At 34.6% G+C, this 18,701-nt stretch overlaps 3 protein-coding genes across 7 annotated transcripts in view; 2 read left to right on the top strand and 1 right to left on the bottom strand.

Moving 5' to 3' along the window:
• Nucleotides 1–793: 793 nt before the first annotated feature.
• On the top strand, nucleotides 794–3,199 carry LOC115983359 (protein transport protein Sec61 subunit beta). The gene is made up of 2 exons (XM_031105999.1): nucleotides 794–931; nucleotides 2,661–3,199. Exon 2 carries the CDS (start codon nucleotides 2,663–2,665, stop codon nucleotides 2,909–2,911), a length of 249 nt encoding a protein of 82 aa, XP_030961859.1. The 5' UTR covers nucleotides 794–931; nucleotides 2,661–2,662; the 3' UTR covers nucleotides 2,912–3,199.
• A 6,796-nt stretch (nucleotides 3,200–9,995) lies between these two features.
• Nucleotides 9,996–13,282, top strand: LOC115986536. Its single transcript, XM_031109660.1, has 5 exons — nucleotides 9,996–10,497; nucleotides 10,915–11,032; nucleotides 11,208–11,466; nucleotides 11,531–11,612; nucleotides 12,914–13,282. The coding sequence occupies exons 1-3, from the start codon at nucleotides 10,006–10,008 to the stop codon at nucleotides 11,261–11,263; spliced, it is 666 nt and encodes a 221-aa protein (XP_030965520.1). The 5' UTR covers nucleotides 9,996–10,005; the 3' UTR covers nucleotides 11,264–11,466; nucleotides 11,531–11,612; nucleotides 12,914–13,282.
• Nucleotides 13,283–13,387: 105 nt separating this feature from the next.
• LOC115986534 (CCR4-NOT transcription complex subunit 1) overlaps nucleotides 13,388–18,701 on the bottom strand; it is a 35,626-nt gene continuing 30,312 nt past the window's right edge. For 4 of the 5 annotated variants that reach the window (XM_031109655.1, XM_031109657.1, XM_031109659.1 and 1 more), the window contains exons 40-51: nucleotides 17,393–17,539; nucleotides 17,188–17,316; nucleotides 17,030–17,059; nucleotides 16,779–16,925; nucleotides 16,645–16,706; nucleotides 15,881–16,034; nucleotides 15,598–15,789; nucleotides 15,413–15,517; nucleotides 15,046–15,177; nucleotides 14,452–14,661; nucleotides 13,837–13,938; nucleotides 13,393–13,737 (exon numbers count right to left, since the gene is read on the bottom strand). In XM_031109655.1, coding sequence (XP_030965515.1) covers nucleotides 13,588–13,737; nucleotides 13,837–13,938; nucleotides 14,452–14,661; nucleotides 15,046–15,177; nucleotides 15,413–15,517; nucleotides 15,598–15,789; nucleotides 15,881–16,034; nucleotides 16,645–16,706; nucleotides 16,779–16,925; nucleotides 17,030–17,059; nucleotides 17,188–17,316; nucleotides 17,393–17,539 — 1,560 coding nt within the window. In that variant the 3' untranslated portion in view covers nucleotides 13,393–13,587. Of the gene's footprint in view, nucleotides 13,738–13,836; nucleotides 13,939–14,451; nucleotides 14,662–15,045; nucleotides 15,178–15,412; nucleotides 15,518–15,597; nucleotides 15,790–15,880; nucleotides 16,035–16,644; nucleotides 16,707–16,778; nucleotides 16,926–17,029; nucleotides 17,060–17,187; nucleotides 17,317–17,392; nucleotides 17,540–18,701 lie in introns of all 5 variants that reach the window. The other variant, XM_031109656.1, reaches the window with a different exon arrangement.

Raw genomic sequence — 18,701 nt, 5'->3', positions numbered from 1 at the left:
TTTTCACTTCAAAATTTAAATTAAAAAAAAAACTTTAAAAAAACACACTCACAAGGGAGAGGGAATGCGATTCTAACACAAAAACATACTACAAACTCTACTCACAAGTTTTCTATTTAATACTATAAAACTTGAATTAAAATGAAATTATTAAGGATTTTTTCTTTCAAAAACAGAAGGGAAAAACAAAAAGCTTAGTCATTTCATTTGTGCCACAATTTATGTGGTAAATTGTAAGTGATTGTTATTATTTTCACCTAAACTCACTGGTTTTGTTTTATCACTCACAACTTGCGACGTTAAAGTTGTAGCAAACCATCATACAAAAATTAAAAAACCACGGTTATCTAAAAATTAAAAAACCATGGTTATCTTATGTGATAGACTGTAATTAATTATTTGTCACTTTCATTTAGATTCATCACTTTTTATCCATCATTCATAATATGCCACTTGGACAATTTCAACAAAAATTGTGGTACTTTTTTGTGTTCCTAAAATTTTTGCATAAAAATTATAGTCCTAGATTTTCTCTAATACAAACAAAGTAGTTTGTAATTTTTTTAAGAATATATTGCAGCTCCGGAGCCGAGTTTGATTGTTTCCTTGTTCTTCTAGGGATGGGTCAGAAAGGGAGGATTATTAAAGTCAAAGATGTTTTAAAACAAAAAAACAAAATTATGACATGGCGAAATCTGATTGGTTGAGTAGGCGTGGAAAGTCTTAGAATTTCCCACAAGGACATAAACCACGTGTACTCTCCAAACTACAAAACCCCCCCGAAACCAGCTTCGTATGTTTTTTACGTATTAAAACTCAAAAAGAGTTTCTCTGTAAACAAATCCTAAAGAGAGTCTTCTTTCATTACCAAACCACTTTCTAAGATCTTCGAAAAAACACCGGCGAGTTCTCAATCACCGAGTCGACTCAGGCGAGTTCACCCCCCCTTTTCTCTCTACCTTCAATTTTTCGATATTCAATTTCCGAGATCTCCGATTATTTGATTCATAATTCTGGATCTATTGCATGCAATTTTCAATTTCACGATCTGGGTCTTAGGGTTTTGTTTTTATTCATGAATTTCTTCTCAGATCTGATACGTCTGATTAGATTTTGGAGATTTAGGGTTTCTGAATTAGCTTCATTTGAATGTTTTTATGCTCAAATTTTTTGCTTTTTTGGTTTTTGGCTATATTCTACGGTTTAAATGTGTGTTTTTTATTTGGGTCTTTCTTGATGAATTCATTTGTAATTCCAATTGTGCTTGATTTGAATATTTGTTTTTCTGCTTTGGATGTGTTTGGTTCTGTGGGAAGTTTGGGAAAATTTGCTTGATTGGAGAAAAGAAATTAGTTTTGGGAGCAAATTGGTGTTGTATATATCATATGCTGTCTAATTGTGTGTTCCCGTGATGGGTTTTCGTCGTGAGCAAGGTTAAAGTAGGTCTTAAAGACGAGGCGGTATTTAGTGTTTTTGTAGAATCACATTCACACCCACAACATGTTATGAGTGTGATGCTGCATGCATTTGAAATATTAGGTTTTTTTTTCCCTGAGCTTGAGTTGGGTGTAAAGTGCAGATCAAGGCAATGTTGAAACTCATGAAGGAATATAATCACGAGCTTGTACATCCCAATAAGGGTGTATTGCCTCTAGTCCCATAGGAATGTATGAGGTTTTACTTCAGTTGATTGCCAGAATTATGTGAGTATTGAGTGGTAGTGGTAGTAGGTTGAGGAGTTTAAGGTTTGGGGGTCAGATTGTTTTTGACTATTTGAAGCGGATGCACACTGTGGATCTTGTTTTCTTTTGTGCATTCCAGGGTTATTTTAAAAAATATAACAGGAACCATCTTCTGGGCTGATCTGAATTCAATAATAAATTAAAACTACTTTGGAGACACTGTTACTTTTGATACAACATATATAGAATGAATTGTTAATGAGTCCCCTTTGCTCCATTTACAGGGTGGAACCATCATGTCCAGTAATGCTTCTTCTTGTTGACATTATTTTCTTAGTTTCTCATGTGGATTTTTTGGGAAAGATTTGCTTTTATTGGACTTTGAAAAAAAAAATGGAAATGATACAATGTCTTCTCGTATGAATCTTTCCTGCCTGCTTAGTTTGTTAGTTTGAGTTGAGTTTTTGAATATTTATTGCTGCCTGTTTGAAATGTTGAGCATTCCATGGTTGAATGTATGCATCAAATTTTAGAAAGTAATACTAGTATCTCCATGAATTAATAGTAAATGTGTAAAGAATGGTGGTAAACCTCTAAAATGAAGTTATCGATATCGATTGTGTGGTATTACATGTTTTAAAGTTGCCAAAACTCTTGGCAATGAGCTCTAGCTCAAATGGCAGTTCATTCTCTCGGGTGGAGGGTGAGATCGTGTGTAACTTACCTATTAAAAAAAGATGCCAAATAGGAGAAGAAATGCCATAATACAAGCTCTAGCTCAAATGGCACTTTCTTCCCTTGTAAAAGCAAGGTGAAGTTTGAGGTCATGGGTTAAAGACTCATTAAGTGATTGTGTAACCTTACCAATCGAATAATAATAATAATAATGCTTTGGAAATCTTTTATATTACATAATTTGCAGTTCTATTTGTGAGATATTGAAGTTTTTCTCTAAATTTTTTTGAATGGCTATTGCAGAAATGGCTTTGGGTGGAACAGCTCCCCCAAGGGGAAGTGCAGCAGCTACTGCAAGCATGCGTAGGAGGAGGACGACAAGTGGTGGTGCCTCTGGAGGGGCAGCTGGGACTATGCTCCAGTTTTACACGGATGATGCCCCAGGACTCAAGATCTCACCCAATGTTGTTCTTGTCATGAGCATTGGCTTCATTGCCTTTGTTGCCATTCTTCATGTGATGGGTAAGCTGTACTTCGTGCGTAAAGAGGCTTAGAAAAGTACTTACGAGAGGATACTGTCCAATGTGGTGAATTTTTGGTTTTGAATGAATTTATTTTGGGTTTCAAATCAATAAGCAAAATTTTAAATTATGAAAGATAGACTTTAATTTGTAGACTCTTAATGGTTTAAACAGCTGTAGTTTATCTTTGTTTCTGTTAATTAGAGAGAGTTGCAGCAGGTTGTTATGTTTCTCTGCACTTTTTCTTGTTTTAGCACTTGTTACTTTAAGATTCTTCTTTTCTTTCAGAATGAGAATATAGTCATTGGAATTTGAAAAGCATTGCTGCCGTTGGAATGTGTGTGTGTGTGTGTGTGTGTGTGTGTGTGTGTGTGTGTGTGTGTGCAGAGTTTAAGACCATAGTTGGGGAGATGAGCATTATGACTTATGAGTATTTCTTATTGGACAATTGCATGATCTTAGATAAAAGCTGAAGCATGTCTTCCGGTTGTGTTTGAATATTTGACCTTTAATGGCCGGCGTTAGGTTACCTGGAAAACTACTCTGGCCACCAGCGAGCATGATCTCATTTCTGCCTTTTCTGTGTCTGTCTTTCATGTATCCATACTGCTTGAACCTCATGGAAATGTCCGTTCTACTGACCATGGATATCAATTGAAGCACTGAGTCATTTTATGTGAAACCTTTGACCTCATTCTCAAAAGTAATCCCAATACCCATTAGAATATGGTCAAATGTGATTTCATGTATAATACTACTGCTGTTATGATATTTGAAGAATATGCTTTCCTACTTTAAGCAGTCTTGAATGGTTGATTGCTAGAGTTCCTTCTTTTGTTAACCTCATTATTATCCCATCAAAAAAAATAAATAATAAAAACCTCACTATTATGTCAAATGGGCTTTAAGGGAGGGCTACCTTGTTGGGTAATTGTTCTGCAATCTGCAATCTCTCTCTTTACTAGAAGACTTCGAAGATAAAATTTGCTGAATCAAAAAAATAACAGATGAACGGAATTAGATACAATACCAACGTTATTCTTTTTCAATTTGTGTTTTTTTCTTTTTCTTTTTCGGTTTTTTGTTTCCCATGTGTTTGAGATTCCATTAAAAAGAAAAGAAGAAAAAAAAATCTAAATGTTAACAGAAAGAATTGAGAAGCTTTCCATTTTGTTTCAGAAAAAAAAAAAAAAAAAGAAAAGAAATGGTCTTTTTAGGGTAAACTATATAAATGGTTCTTATCTATTATATTATATGTTAATTTGATCCCTATCCTTTTAATTGTGTCAATTTAGTTCCTAACATTTTAGTGTCGTGTCATTTTGATCCTTGCCGTTATCCTTTGGATAGAAAAGTCTAATGTGTCTAACAGAATAATATAAAATTTATTTACTAGCCTCATCAATTGCCAACTGTACAACCACTTCATATAAAAGGTAAATAAAATTAATAAATAAATAAAAACTAAAATCCCTAACACTCTCTTTCTCGTTAGAACCTCTATCTCACCCTCATTATCACTCTCACCCTCCCTAACTCTCTCGGCAAAAACTGAAGTTGCAGACTGCAAGGACGAGCCGCAAGGGCCAGTGGTGAGGTCTTTCTTTACTATGGCTAAAGGTTCAATTCCCCATATAGTGGAAATTAGATATGGGTTTTGTAGCAGAGAACCGCGTATATTTTATTGCGATTTGGTGAAGCCCTAAGAGCATCTCCAACAGTCACTGTAAAGTTATTTTTGGACCACCAAATGTTACTATTCACGCTCCAGCAACTTCTCCAAACGCGCAGGTTCTCCAAATTTTTTTTGAAGTTGCTACAGTAGTTCTCTAAATCTAGAGAACACTGTAGCACCTTCAAATAAATTTTTTTGCTTAAAAAATTATCCTAGCTACTATTATATCAATTCTTTCTCTCTCCTTCGGATTTCTTTTTTTCTCTCATTCTCTCTGTTTCTCACATAATCCAAACACAAAACAAAATTTAATTCTTAAAATAAAATTGAATCAGAACAAGCAAATATGAAAAAAAAAAAAAAAAAAAAAAAAAAAAAAAAAACTGACCTAACCCATTTCTCACATAATCCAAACACAAAACACAAAAACAAAATCCAATTCTTAAAATAAAGTTGAATTAAGAAGCAAATTTGAAAAAAAAAAAAAAAAAAAAGAACAAGCCGATCTGACCCAAGCCGATCGGTGGGGAGGATGACGAGCAACGGTGGAGATGCTGGAGCGGCGGTGGAGATGCATGCAGTGGAGGCCCAAGCTCTCTCTCTCTCCCTCTCTCTTCTTACGATGAATCAGTCAACAAAAGTCCAAATTGGGAGGCCGAATTTACAGCCCAAGCCTGCAAAAGGGTCCAACACATCATAATTGATCCCAAGAAGGTAAGATTTGGTATAAAGGGTGGGGAAGACCCGAAATGTGGCTGTCTAGTGTTTACTAAACCTTTTGGGGTGATGTATTTGCAAGGAAAGCACCCACACACCAAAATGGTTAAGGGCAAGTTAACCACAATGTGCATGTTAAATACATGTACACAAATATTTGAACTAATTGCCACAAACAAGTTCGCCTCCATAAGCATTCATTATTCTTAACCACTCATTCTTAACCTATCTTCCATATTCTATCATATTCACATTTAAAATAAAGAAACACTTTTCTTCCATTGACTACCAAAATATTTATCATTATCTAAGGGCTTTTGAATTCAACATGGATGAAGAGGCACTAAGAGTGTGTTTGTTTGGGTGTGAAATAAGGCAGATAGAAAACTTTGAAGAGAAAATAGAAATGAATTTTTTTTTTTTTTTTTTTTTTTGGAATGTGTTTGGTTGGGTGGAGAGGAAGGAAAATAAATGATAGGGTCTGGGTATTTTCTCTTCAGGCCCACCAAAAAGTTCTCTCCAAAACGGGGAAAAAACTGAAGAGAGAAAATGGATTGTTTAATGGATATGGGCAATTCATCCAGTTCTTTTCTTCTTCTTCTTCTTTTTTGTGCTTTCTTGGGCCATTGCCTCTTCCTTTTTTCTTTTTTTTTTGTTTAACTAGGCATGATTTTTTTTGTGACATGTTTTTTATTTTTTAATAAATTGGGTGATTGTTTTTTTTTGCTTTTTTGTTTTAATTGGCCATTATTTTTTAAAAAGGATATATGAGTAAATTTATACCAAATCAATTTTTCCATCCCTCCACTTTTTCACTCTCAACCAAACAAAAATGAGAGAAATCAAAATCTTTTTTATCCTCCCACCATTTTCTATCCTTCCAATTTTCCACCCTTCCAACCAAACGAACCCTAAAGGAAAAACAATCTCTTATTTTTATTACAAAAAGGAGATCTAATTAGCTTAGTGGCATCATCTCAATTCTCAACCATAACCCATAAGTTCGACAATTGTATCCTTACATATTTAACCACATTCTATTGCCAAAAACCCAAGAAAAAACTTAAAATTCATGAACCTCGCGACATGCACCGTCGGTTCTCTATCTCTCCTACTAATCTCCCTTTTCCATGGGTTCTCCCTTGAAGTACAATGCTCATTTTGCTTATTATCATGTGTTTAAGTATTTGGACTTTGGGCTTTAAAGTTTGTGCACAGGCAAGTAGCGGTAGAATAGGACCAAAGGCCCATTTTGTAAGAGTGCTAAGCTCGGTTGTCCACCTCTTTTTAAAGCCCAAAGTAGTGGCTATCCACATTTGTTGTGAGTATAAAAAGTTTCCACGATTCTCTCACTCTCAAGGGAAAAAAAAAGAACTCTACAAAAAGTTTCAATTACAATTAGTAACTTAATAGTTGATACGTCCTTACAAATTTTCTTTCATTAATATGTAACTTGAAAATAATTCCAATATTCAAAATTTTGCCATTGGCACATGTTAAGTGAGAGTTGAAAATTCAAAATATCAAGAGGGATTTTATAATATCTATAAGTAATCGGAATGTTTAAAAGAAACAAACATCTTGAGTATACATCATCAACACCCAATAGCTTTAAGCAACAAAATTAACAACTAATATTAGAAAGCACTATCCTATTTAGAGTCTGTTTAGATATCACTTATTGCTGAAAACTGAAAATTGAAAATTGAAAACACTGTAACAAAATAATTTTTAAATGTGTGAATAGTACCGTGGGACATAGTTTTAAAGAAAAATTTGCTGAATTAGATAACTTGTGGGTCCTGTGAATAGTGCACGGGACCCACTGATAGAGATGCAAACACATTGAAATTTCATTTCAGCGCAATCCAAACGGAGGCTTAGCCATTTCTCCCCCCCTAAAAATAAAAATGAAAAACAAATAAACAGATTTTCACCCTTAACAAAGAGACAGTTCTAAAGATGTAATTCCACGGCTACAAACTATTTTACAACATTTTTACAAACGGTTGTTGTTGCAAATTTTTACTAGTTCTCATTTGGGTCCAAACATTACTTTTTTATTTACTAATAATCACTCGCTAAGTATAATTTTTTGTAAAATTGTGTATAGAATTTCAAGTTTCAAACTCTCAATCAAAAAAGTTCTACAAATTTTTTAAAAAAAAATCTAACAATAAATAGAGCTTCACTTTTGCTCTGATAATAATTCTATGACATTACTTCTTCTTTTTTTTTAAGAAAATAACCCTAAACGGCATAACGAGTACTAAAAAATTAAAACAAAAAATTCTTCCACTCTCTCTCCGGAGCTAAAGAGAACAAAACGTAACCTTAGGATAAAACTTTCTCCGCATTTGATTGTGTGGGGGCTATGGCCCAAAGTGACGAGTTAGGCCTTGGGCTTGTCCGAGGACATTAGCGATTCCGAGGAGATTGACTTAGATGATTTACGTTTCATGGGAGACAAAGAAAGAAGGTCCGAGGAGGGACCTCTCCTCGAACGCTGAAAATCCGGAGCAAACGTATGTTCAAACTGTTAAGGCACACTCCCTAAACACGTGAGAAGGAAGAAAACTCAAAATATCTAAAGAAAGGCTGCCACCACCACATTAAATACAATACAGCTACTTTTTTGGCCGCATTAACGTAGAGAAGACCCCTGAACAGTACTACCTTAGTTGCCGCAACTCACAAAGAACTGAAAGGGGTGTTTGATGGGATAGATGCTCGGGTATGAGTCCAGGTGACCAACAGGTGTAAGGTCCTGTAAAAGAACCCTAATACGGTGATTTGTAATCTTAAAAGTTCCAGTCTCCTCGGAAAAAGGTCTTTTGACCGTGACAGATCTTACTTCATGTTCATTTACCTTTAAATCCCATGCAAGCCGTAGTTCAACTCATTTTAACCTAGTTCTTCAACTCATACTCTAAATAAATTCATTGTATTGGGCTCTTTGGGCCAAGATTCTAGGAAATCCGGAGTTGGGCTCCAAATCCAGTCCCTACAGATTGAATGTAGAGTATATCACTGTGACATAAAAGTAAAAATATACTCTCTTTGAAATTTGTACGTTTGAGTGTTTTCTAATGTCTGACATTCCTGGCACATGTTCCATTACAGAGCTCATCAAAGCTCAGCTACGAAATTGAAGATTGGCTATCAGAAACATTATTGAGTCCAACAGCAACAAGACCTTAAGGAATAGCAGCGACCACCCCACAACATTCTTCTTGTCTTTCCCATGACTTTTTAGATCTATTTATGTTTATCCAAAGCATTTAAAGTTATAAATGTATACAAATTCTTTAAATTATATTAATACATTGAAATAAATGCATCTGGCATAGATGCTAAATTTGGGTGAGATTGAAGCCTAAATGAAAAGGATGTCATATAATGCGCTACTTGGTAAAACCTCATACTCTCTCGCACAAGGTCTCTGCTTTTATATAAATATATATATATATATATATATTCGTACTTTTCCCTTGACTTTTTAGATCCATTTGTATCTATCTAAAGCATTTAAAGTTATAAACGTATACAAATTTTTTGAATTATATTAATACATTGAAATAAATGCAACTGACATAAATGCTAAATTTGGGTGAGATGGAAGCCTAAATGAAAGGAATCTCATATAATGCGCCACTTGGCAAAATCTCATACTCTCTCGCATAAGGTCTCTGCTTTTATATATTGATTGATAGTATTCATGAATGTGTCATAAATAACCTCTTAGAAATTTTATCAAAATGCACCGCACATCGCGCGGGATATCGTTTAAAAAAAAATGAAAAAAAACTTTTCTTCCACCGACTACCAAAATTCAAATCATTATTTAAGGGCTTTTGAATTCAACATGGATGAAGGGGCAGTAAAGGAAAAACAACCTCTAATTTTTATTACAAAAATGTGATCTAATTTGCTGTGGTATCATCTCAATTCTCAACCATAATCCATAAATTCGACAGTGATACCCTTATATATTTAACCACATTCCATTGCCAAAAACCAAAGAAAAAACTTAAAATTCATGAACCTCACGACATGCACAGTCGGTTCTCTATCTCTCCCACTAATCTTCCTTTTTCATGGGTTCTCCCTTGAACTACAATGCTCATTTGGCTTATTTTCATGTATTTAACTATTTGGACTTTGGGCTTTAAACTTTGTGCACAAGCTAGTAGCGGTAGAATAAGACCAAATGCCCATTTTGTAAGAGTGTTAAACTCGATTATCCACCTCTGGTTAAACCTAAACTAGTGGTGATCTACATTTGTTGTGAGTATGACAAGTTTCCAAACTCTCACTCTCAAGGGAAATATTACTTTTTTACTTATTAATAGCCACTCACCAAGTATAATTTTTTTGTAAAATTGTTTATAGAATTTCAAGTTTCAAACTTTCGATCGTAAAAGTTCTACAAAATGAAAAAAAAAAAAAAAAAAAAAAAGATAACAATAAATAGATTCACTTTTGCTCTGATACGCCATTACTCTTTTTTTTTTCTTTTTTTCTTTTTAACTCTGCTAGAAAATAATACTAAACAACATAACGAGTGCTAAAAAATTAAAACAAAAAATTCTTCTACCTTCTCTTCCGAGCTAAAGAGAACAAAACGTAACCTTAGGATAAAACTTTCTCCGCATTTGATTGAATATAGAGTATATCACTGTGACATAAAAGTAAAAATCTACTCTCTGAAATTTGTACGTTTGAGTGTTTTCTAATGTCTGACATTCCTGGCACATATTCCATTACAGAGCTCATCAAAGCTCAGCTGCCAACCATTCAAGAAGAATCGGCAAACGGTTGTTACTCTCAGTCTCACGACGAAATTGAAGATTGGCTATCAGAAACATTATTGAGTCCAACAGCAACAAGAACCGAAGGAATAGCAGCGACCACCCCACAACATTCATTCAAGATTCCCAAGAAAACGATGCTGGGAAAAGCCAGAACACAGAAAAAGTCCTACCACCCATTCAGCGAGAGGAGCAGCACCACCGTCAACTCCATGGCCATCTCTGACTCTGTGTACAACCACCATAATCAGTCACATTTGGTTCATTATTCCTCAGACAGACCCTTAACGCAGTGTAATTCCTCTGAAGGCTGTCCTCTGTGTGTTTGGAGCGTGGGGTCTCTCATGGCTGTTTTGCCAGATTCTCCATCACCCATTTGCAGTGGTTACTCCAGCCCACGAGACTCAAGAAACCAGGTATTCTTGCAAAAAAAAAAAAAAAAAAAAAAAAAAAAAAAAGAGTAAAGTTAAGCGACTGTTTGACCTTGTGGGAAAGTTTCATTTTCTTTGATTGATTTCTCTGTTTCTAGTTTTGTATATGTATGGATTCTGAAAAAAAAATTGATCAAATATGCCTACAGTATTGCTTTGATGAACCGTTTTCAATCTTGCTACATTGGTTTCTTGACATTTTCTTATTTAAAATTTTCTCTCTCTTTTTTTTTTTTTTTTTTTTTTCAATGAATTATTGATTAGAAAATGCATGCCTTGCCTCATGCTTTTGAGCTCTTTCACATATCCAGTGCTCTCTCTCTCTCTCTCTCACACACACACACACACACACAGACATTTTTTGTATTAAGAATGATGATTAGAATCTGTTTTAATTCTCAGAGCTCCGACGTTGTGTCCTTTGATAGCAAGAGAGTTACTACTACTACTAGTACTGAAATAGATAAATGGATGGATAATAGCCGAACTCATCTTCAACGCCGCCCCAACTTGGTGAAAGGTTATACTCTCTCTTCTCTCTCTCTCTCTCTCTCTCTCTCTCTCTCTCTGTGTTTTGTCTTTAACTTGTTCTTCTTCCTTGCATCAAAATATTGTAAACTCCTTCATTTTCTTGTTTGACGCAAAAAAAAAAAAGCAGTTGAAAGTGTTGTTAATATAAGAAACTTTTTTTACAGCCGGTGATCATGAACTTTCCAGCCAGACTTTACCTCCAGTGGAAGAGGAGAGTTAAGTTCCTGAAGAGCTGAGCAATGTAGCATGTAGTAATAGCATACATGGAGCCTCTGAGGCTGATAGCCTGAACAATATTGAACAGCAAAGTTTGCTGACTCGCCTGAAACCTTACCATGCATTTTTAGATGATGTCAAGAGGCACAAGATTGATGCTGAGATAGAGGCATGGAAGAAAGCTAAATACCCCAAACTCATGAGCAAGTAAGAAAACACATCCTCTCTTATTCAAATATTTAACAGACTTTAATTAAGCATGTTTTGGCAGGCTGGAAAGGAAGGAAGAAGATATAAATGATTGGGAATTCGAGAAGACCAAAAAGGCCAAGGAGGAGATGAAGAAATTTGAGGTGTGGAAAAATATTTGTTGAATGTTTTTTCCTGATAAGCACTTTAAATTTTGACATGATTTGAGTGCTATTACATAAAAATAAATAAATAAATAGTGAAAGCCTAAACCCGAATGGGATTTATTATTTGTTTTAAGGGTTGTATACAACACCTAACTCACATGTGAATACACATCCCAAATATAGAACTCACCCTTATATAAGAGGAGCATTGTATATAACTATACACAAAGAGATCGCCTCATAACAAAAGACAAAACATTTAAGTAACTAGGGCCAGCCCTAGACATTTTTGGGCTTTAGGCGAGAATTAAAATTGGGTTTTTTTTTTTTTTATGTATTAATTAAATTAATATTTATTTAATATTTTTATATTATAATATATTTTATTTAAAATCTATTTTTCTTGCATTTTGAGATGCAAATTGACTAATTAAAATTTTGTATTCAATTTCTTCTAATATCTCATTTTCATTATCTTCTAACTCTTTTTGGTGAATTTCTTGTTTGTGATATTTTTATCTAATTTTTGTGTTGTATTTTGTTTATTACTAATAACAAATTTATTTATTGATCTTTTTTGAGACTCAATTAATGTTTCTTCTCTTCTTCTTTTTTAAAGTTTTTCATATCCAAATGCATATTTTCTAGTAGAAATTTAAAAATAAAATAAATACTATTTGTAATATATTTATAATGACTGAAATAAAAAATAACTTTTCAAATATAAAGCAATATAACCTGATGTATATAGAAAAGTACTATTGTAGCTCTAGCTTTACTAAACAATAACAAGAATCTATCAATCTCAAATTCTCAACCTGCACAAATATAAAAACGCATGATTAAAAAAAAAAGAAGAAGATTTGAAAGCCCAGACAGAAGTATAACTCCACCTACATCCCAGCCAAAAATTGAAAGCCCAGCTAATACCGATCCTATTACCTAAAAAAACAAAAACAAAAACAAAAGATGCAAAAGACAAAAACCGATCCTATTACCTTAAAAAAAAAAAAAATGTAAAAGACAAAACTCTTAAGGCCCACGGCCCCAGCCGAAGATTAGACATAAGAGTCAAAAGACTCTAGTCCACCCACAGCCACATCTTTATTAGATAAGACTATAAGCCTCCATCCACAAAACCAGTATACCACGGCACTATATGTATTCTGGATCTGCAGAGTTCAAAACCAGTAATCCACGGCACCATTTGGATTCTGGATCTGCAGAGTGCAGAGGAGAGGAAAAGTCACAATCTTTTTTATTAAAAATCTCATCTTTGTGTTATTCTTTTCTGGCAGAACAAACTGGAAAGAAAACGTGCCCAGGCATTGAAGAAGACGGAAAAGAAAATAAGCAGAGCCAAGGAAGTGGCAAACAAGAAGACGGCAAAGGCAAGACGATCTACAATTGAGGAGATGACAGCAGTTTCAAAATTTTCTGACAAGATCCAAGCCTCCAAAAGTTTACTATTGCTCAAGCTTAGGAAGCTATGTTAGTTCACATTCAATACATCTAGAAATTGTATGACAATTACACTTAAAACTTTCGCTCCAACGTTGATTCTAGTAGCATTAGCCGCATCCAATAACATCAAACACTCCATTCACACACTGATTAATTTGGCTCTAGTTTTGTCACATCATTATAGTGTGAATACCATCCTCCCAACTTTTGCTTCGAAGACAACAATCATTTACCTTTGTTGGTTATTTTGCCAGGCAGTTACACCTCAAGTATTTCAGGCAATATCTAAAAGCTCGACATTTTGCCAGTGAAATAAAAGTTAATAACAAAATCTCTTCATTAAATACAATTCTAAGAATCCTGAACACTATACAATGTACCTAGTCGTTTTAACTGGTTATATTTACATAACAATTCTCTGACAAGCCCCTATGTACACGAGGTCTCTCCTATTTTTCAATAAAAAATTATTACATATCAAAAAAATTGACAAGCATGCTGGGGAGAATCAGTGGGCAGAGTCAGATACCCAGCTAGAAACCATACTCTCATCCACAGATTTTGGACCCCCACAGGATCTTGAGACTGATTCAAATAGTTTTTCAATCTCTGGGGCACATCTTATGAAAGCTCGGTTCCAAAAGTTGTATCTTTGATTCTGAAAAAATAAAAATAAAAATTGACCAACTCAGAATAAAATTTGATATTCAAGATGGAATGCATACAGAGAAACTTAATAAAGAAAAAAGATCGTAACCTTAATTAATTCGATGAAATTAATCAGAAGGCCCCATGGATGAGGTCGATTAACAATCAGGCGTTCTAACAATACTCTTGTAATTTGCTCCTGGATTATTTCCTGCCCAGGGAAACGGAAATCAGCAATCAAGTTAAGCAGCAGAATAATCCATGTTATCATTATAAAAATCATAGATCATCATATACTAAAACCAGTTGAAGGATAAACCTAGTAATTTACAGACTATTTCTTTTAAATCTGAAAAACCCAGGATCTAACAATAGAATAACCTCACCATGATAACCTATAAATAAAATGTTAATGACAGGCATTTATACAAATGTCATCAACTAGTTATAACCCCACCATGATAGACTATAAACAAAATGTTACAGTCAAACTTTGTGGAAATGTTGTCAGTTAGTTTACATGTTACTATGTTACAGCTCTGATAACAGCAGGAGTAACAATACTATCTGAGACTCGATTACAATAAATAAAAAAAAAAGGAAAAAAAAAAAAAGGTATTCCTATTGCGTCTCAACCAAGCTGTACGTAGAGACTGCCAACTTCAACATCAATTAAAACATACACATTAAAATGCACCAACATTGACAACAGAACATTTTGTACCTGGTTTGATTCAGCAAACAAGTAAAGAAGGATGAAAGAGAAGTAATGTGTATGGGTGTTTGGATAGCGCAATTGGTTAGCAACTGCATTGAGAAAGAGGTAGCGCCCTTCAGTATCTAAGTCCCCTATTAGAGTCTGGAAGATGTCCAAGGCAGCACCAACCAAGAACAAAGCCAATGGGACAGTTTTTGGCTGCAGCTGCTGGATGGCCTGTATAAAATAACACGAAGATAAGCATCTTACAAAAACTTTTTTAAAGCAGAGCACAGAGAAAGAGAATCTCACAGCATCCTATTTTAATTTCAAATTGATCTCAAGCCCAAACATATGCCAAAAATACAGTTGCATTTACAGAAGAAAATATGGTTGAGTTTTTTTCAAGAAGTTTCAAAAACAAATGCAAGTGACATAACGCAAAGATAATGGTGATTAATGAATTGATAACTGACCTATCAACATTAACAGGTTAAGAATGGAAAAAGTAATAATCACTTTATGCATGTAAAGAAACTGGGGAAGTCATTCTACCAACAAAAATGGTGGTCCTCAAGATTTTGAGAAATAGACAAATATAAGTAAGAAAAAAATGAGTACCTGCATTCCAACATAGAGCACGAGGGAGTTGATTAAGGGTACATTGTAACGGGTACCAGCGGAGGCAGCCTCACTTGGTGGAAGGAGGAGCTTCTGCTTGAGTTCAGTCAAAAAGGACCCAGGTTGCCTAGTCTGTAGAACATTTGAAAAACAAAACAAAGATAAAAAATATATATATTAAAAATAAAAATAAAAAAACAAAAACAAAAAACATAAAAGGATCACAAGAATGTAACACTAGAGAATTAACTCCAAATTAGTAATTAAAGTAAGCCATGTCTGCTTCAAGTGAAACATTGTTTCTCCATGACTTTTTTTTTTCCTGGTATTGTAAGGCCAAAACAAAAAATAGCGGAGAGCCAATTACCTTGAGATACTCATCTACATCAGCCTTCATCTGCTTTGCTTTAAGAGCTGCATCAACCTCAGAGAGAATGCGAGGGGATTGACTGCTTTCTGGAAGTAAATCAATCTGCAAATGGAAGAAAACCAATTCCCTTTAGGATTAGTCTCTTAATCAAACAGTTTACAATACAAGATCTATTGAGATACCTTCAAATTGGGAGTTGATGGATCAGGCAGCCTCATATTACGAGGAAATGCACTAAGGATAATGTTTCGCATTTGTATGCAGCTTGGAGGTATCACATCACAGAAGGTAAAATGGTAATCACACAGGAACTCAGGGAAATCATGAAGCAGCACTAACAGTACCCTAAGTGTGCCTTTATATAGAAAATGAACCTGTGCATATTGAAGAAAACAGAAACAAAAAATAATTATTATATGTAGGTCATAGTTGCATGAACACCGAAACCGAGAGAAAGAGGCAAACCGGCATTCCAAGTTCAGCACTCCTCAAAAAGGGCTCCATGAATTGGAACAAATCTACCAGCAAGCGCTGGATAAAGGGCCAACCCTTCTGACCGTTTGCAGTGAGCATTTTTGGCATGAAACTCCGGTGACTCACCAACTCAAGCCAGGCAAAGCTGGAGAACCACTTCAACAAAATTAGTGATGCAGTGTAAAATTGAAGCAATATTAGATTTATTTACACATCAAGATTTCCCACATCCAATACATGCATGCCAAAACCATGATTAATAGAAACCACATAAAGCATAATGAACCCTCAAATAAATCTATTCCAGCACAAATCATCCGGGTCCTAGACTAAATCTTAAGACATTTTCCAATTCAATGGTTCTCTCAACTCTCAAGCCATCCTGGTGAAAACTGCCCTGCATTTTTTCCAACTAGAAAGCTTATTAGAGCAAAGAGGAAATCAACTGAACATAACTTGTCTGATTGACAAGCTTAAATAATAATATCCTATGCAAGATTTTTCTTTTTAAATTATTCTATTCAAGATGTTTTAATCTACTAACTCTTACAATTAAACAGTTCTTTCTCACAGATTAGCAAAGAGATTATTAGTGAGCTCTCAAGAAACAACCAACAAGTCAGCATAACAACTAAAAGAAAACACCATTCACAACCATCCAAATTGATATTTATTACAGTATCAAAGCTCACATGCTCATAATGTTTACTTTAAAAAATCCTACGATCGACTGTTATTTTGTTAAAAATGTGAACCTGAATGAGGGAACTTTGAGGGGCTGCAAAGCATGAAATGCATTTGCAAACGTTGCCAAAACCTGCAACATACAGCACCAACATTAGTGTGAATCATAGAGAACAATGCAAAAGCAAATGATAACAATCCACACCTGAAAGTTTGCACCATCAACAATAGGTTCCAGGGATCCCAGGTCCAGCAGCCAGTTAATGAACAGTCTAAAATATGGTCTCGGATTAAAAGAAGCTTTCTTTTCCTCTGCATCTTTCTGGATGAATCTTACTGTCACTGCCAGAATCTGTCAAATACCATTTATACCATATAGACCATCATTTTAGTATTTAAATTTTTGTACCGCCAGAAATTTTACTATTTAAATTTTTGTATAGATTTTGGACTAACCTTAGACAAAAGAAAGACTTTATTTGATCCCTGCTCCATAAGTAATCAAATTAATAAAATATTATTCATCAAATTATAAAATATTAAAAATCAATCAAAACATTAGATTCCAAAAATGAAAATACCATATGGTATATTTAGAATTCATAAACACCTACCTTCAGGATTGAAAAGACAAGTTTTGCGTAGATATCAACTGCAAGGAAGGACAGGTTCTGCACTTGAGACGATTGCAATGTTCCTGAATTTATCACCTCAGAGGACAGACAATGTGCGACAGAAAGCTCCTGATATGAGAAAAAGGCATTAAGTATGAATATCTGAATATCAGGTTAAAAGATAGCTTTAAGGAGAAAAACTTACTGTCAGGAGGCGGAAAAAGCGATCTGTCATATCATCCCCCTTCAGCAGTCCACTCTGATGCAACTGTAAGATGTAATTGGTAAAGGCTGCATCATTTGCACCAGGTAGTTCACATATCCGGTACCAATCCGCAAACAGCATAGAGACCTACAGCATAATAACACACCAGTATAAATGCTATGATAAAATCAAAAACGCATATAATACAGTATGTTTCTCTTTTTATTTTTTACATTTTTCTATTCAGTGTCACCTACATTTTAAACTCCAAAATACAATTATGAGTATCAATATCCAATCAAAATAAATCAAACCTAACAGGCAACAGAAGAATATCATATGCCTACCCTTTTTTTTGTTTTTTTTTTGGCCGGGGTGGGGGGGGTAGTTACTTCCTGTTTTATGAAGCATGAACACAAGACACCAACAGAGCTCAGTATACCACTATGTAAATTAGATGAGACACAGAATCTAAACAAAGACAGCATACAGCATATAAGGAAGAGGTAATTGGTATTATGGAGTGGAAGAATACTTGGAAAACTCCTGCCCCTTTGCTTGTTGTGTGGCTCTAGACTAGAGATGATTTTGACAGGATAATCTAACGAAGAGGGGGATTGCGGGATTTTTATTAGGGAGTGGTGCTTTATTTGTAAAACACAGTAGATATGATGTCAATCATTTACTCCTACATTGTGAGGTGGCTTGGGATTTGTGAGATATGATATTTTGTTTTTTTGGAGTTTCTTGAGTGATGCTGTTTTCAGTTCAATATCTTTAAATGAGTTGGGCGGGGCAGTATGGGAGGAGAGGTAGTGGAGGAATTTGGGTTGTGGTTATGTGGTATGTATCGAGAGAATGGAATGCAATTAGTTTTGGGGGCTGAAGATTAGTTTGTTGAAGTTGAAAATTGAAATACTATTGTGGTGCGACATGTATATTTGGATTTGGGTGATTAAAATCCAAATACTTAGTTTGGATAATTTAAATATGTCAAGGATTTGAATTTGGCCAAATCCACCAAGTATTTTAAACCTTGAAATCCTTGGATTTAAAATAACATCCAACCCCATGAAAGTTAAAATCAAATCCATTGGTTTAAAATCCAAATCTAAATCCAAATTCAAATATCCAAATGCAACCTCGAAGTCTTTATATGAGGACTTTGTCGCCATTGCCTTTTTTTCAAATGAGGAGCTCCAAAAATTTTATGGACTCCATGAATTTTAGCTAATGTCATTGTGTTTTTTTCCTTGTTTGTATTCCCTTTTTATATTTTTGTGCTTCCGTTGTATTCATTCTGTACTTG

This window comes from Quercus lobata, chromosome 4 (assembly GCF_001633185.2).
Source record: "Quercus lobata isolate SW786 chromosome 4, ValleyOak3.0 Primary Assembly, whole genome shotgun sequence".
Taxonomy (NCBI): domain Eukaryota; kingdom Viridiplantae; phylum Streptophyta; class Magnoliopsida; order Fagales; family Fagaceae; genus Quercus; species Quercus lobata.
This window is presented reverse-complemented; position numbering and strand designations above follow the sequence as displayed.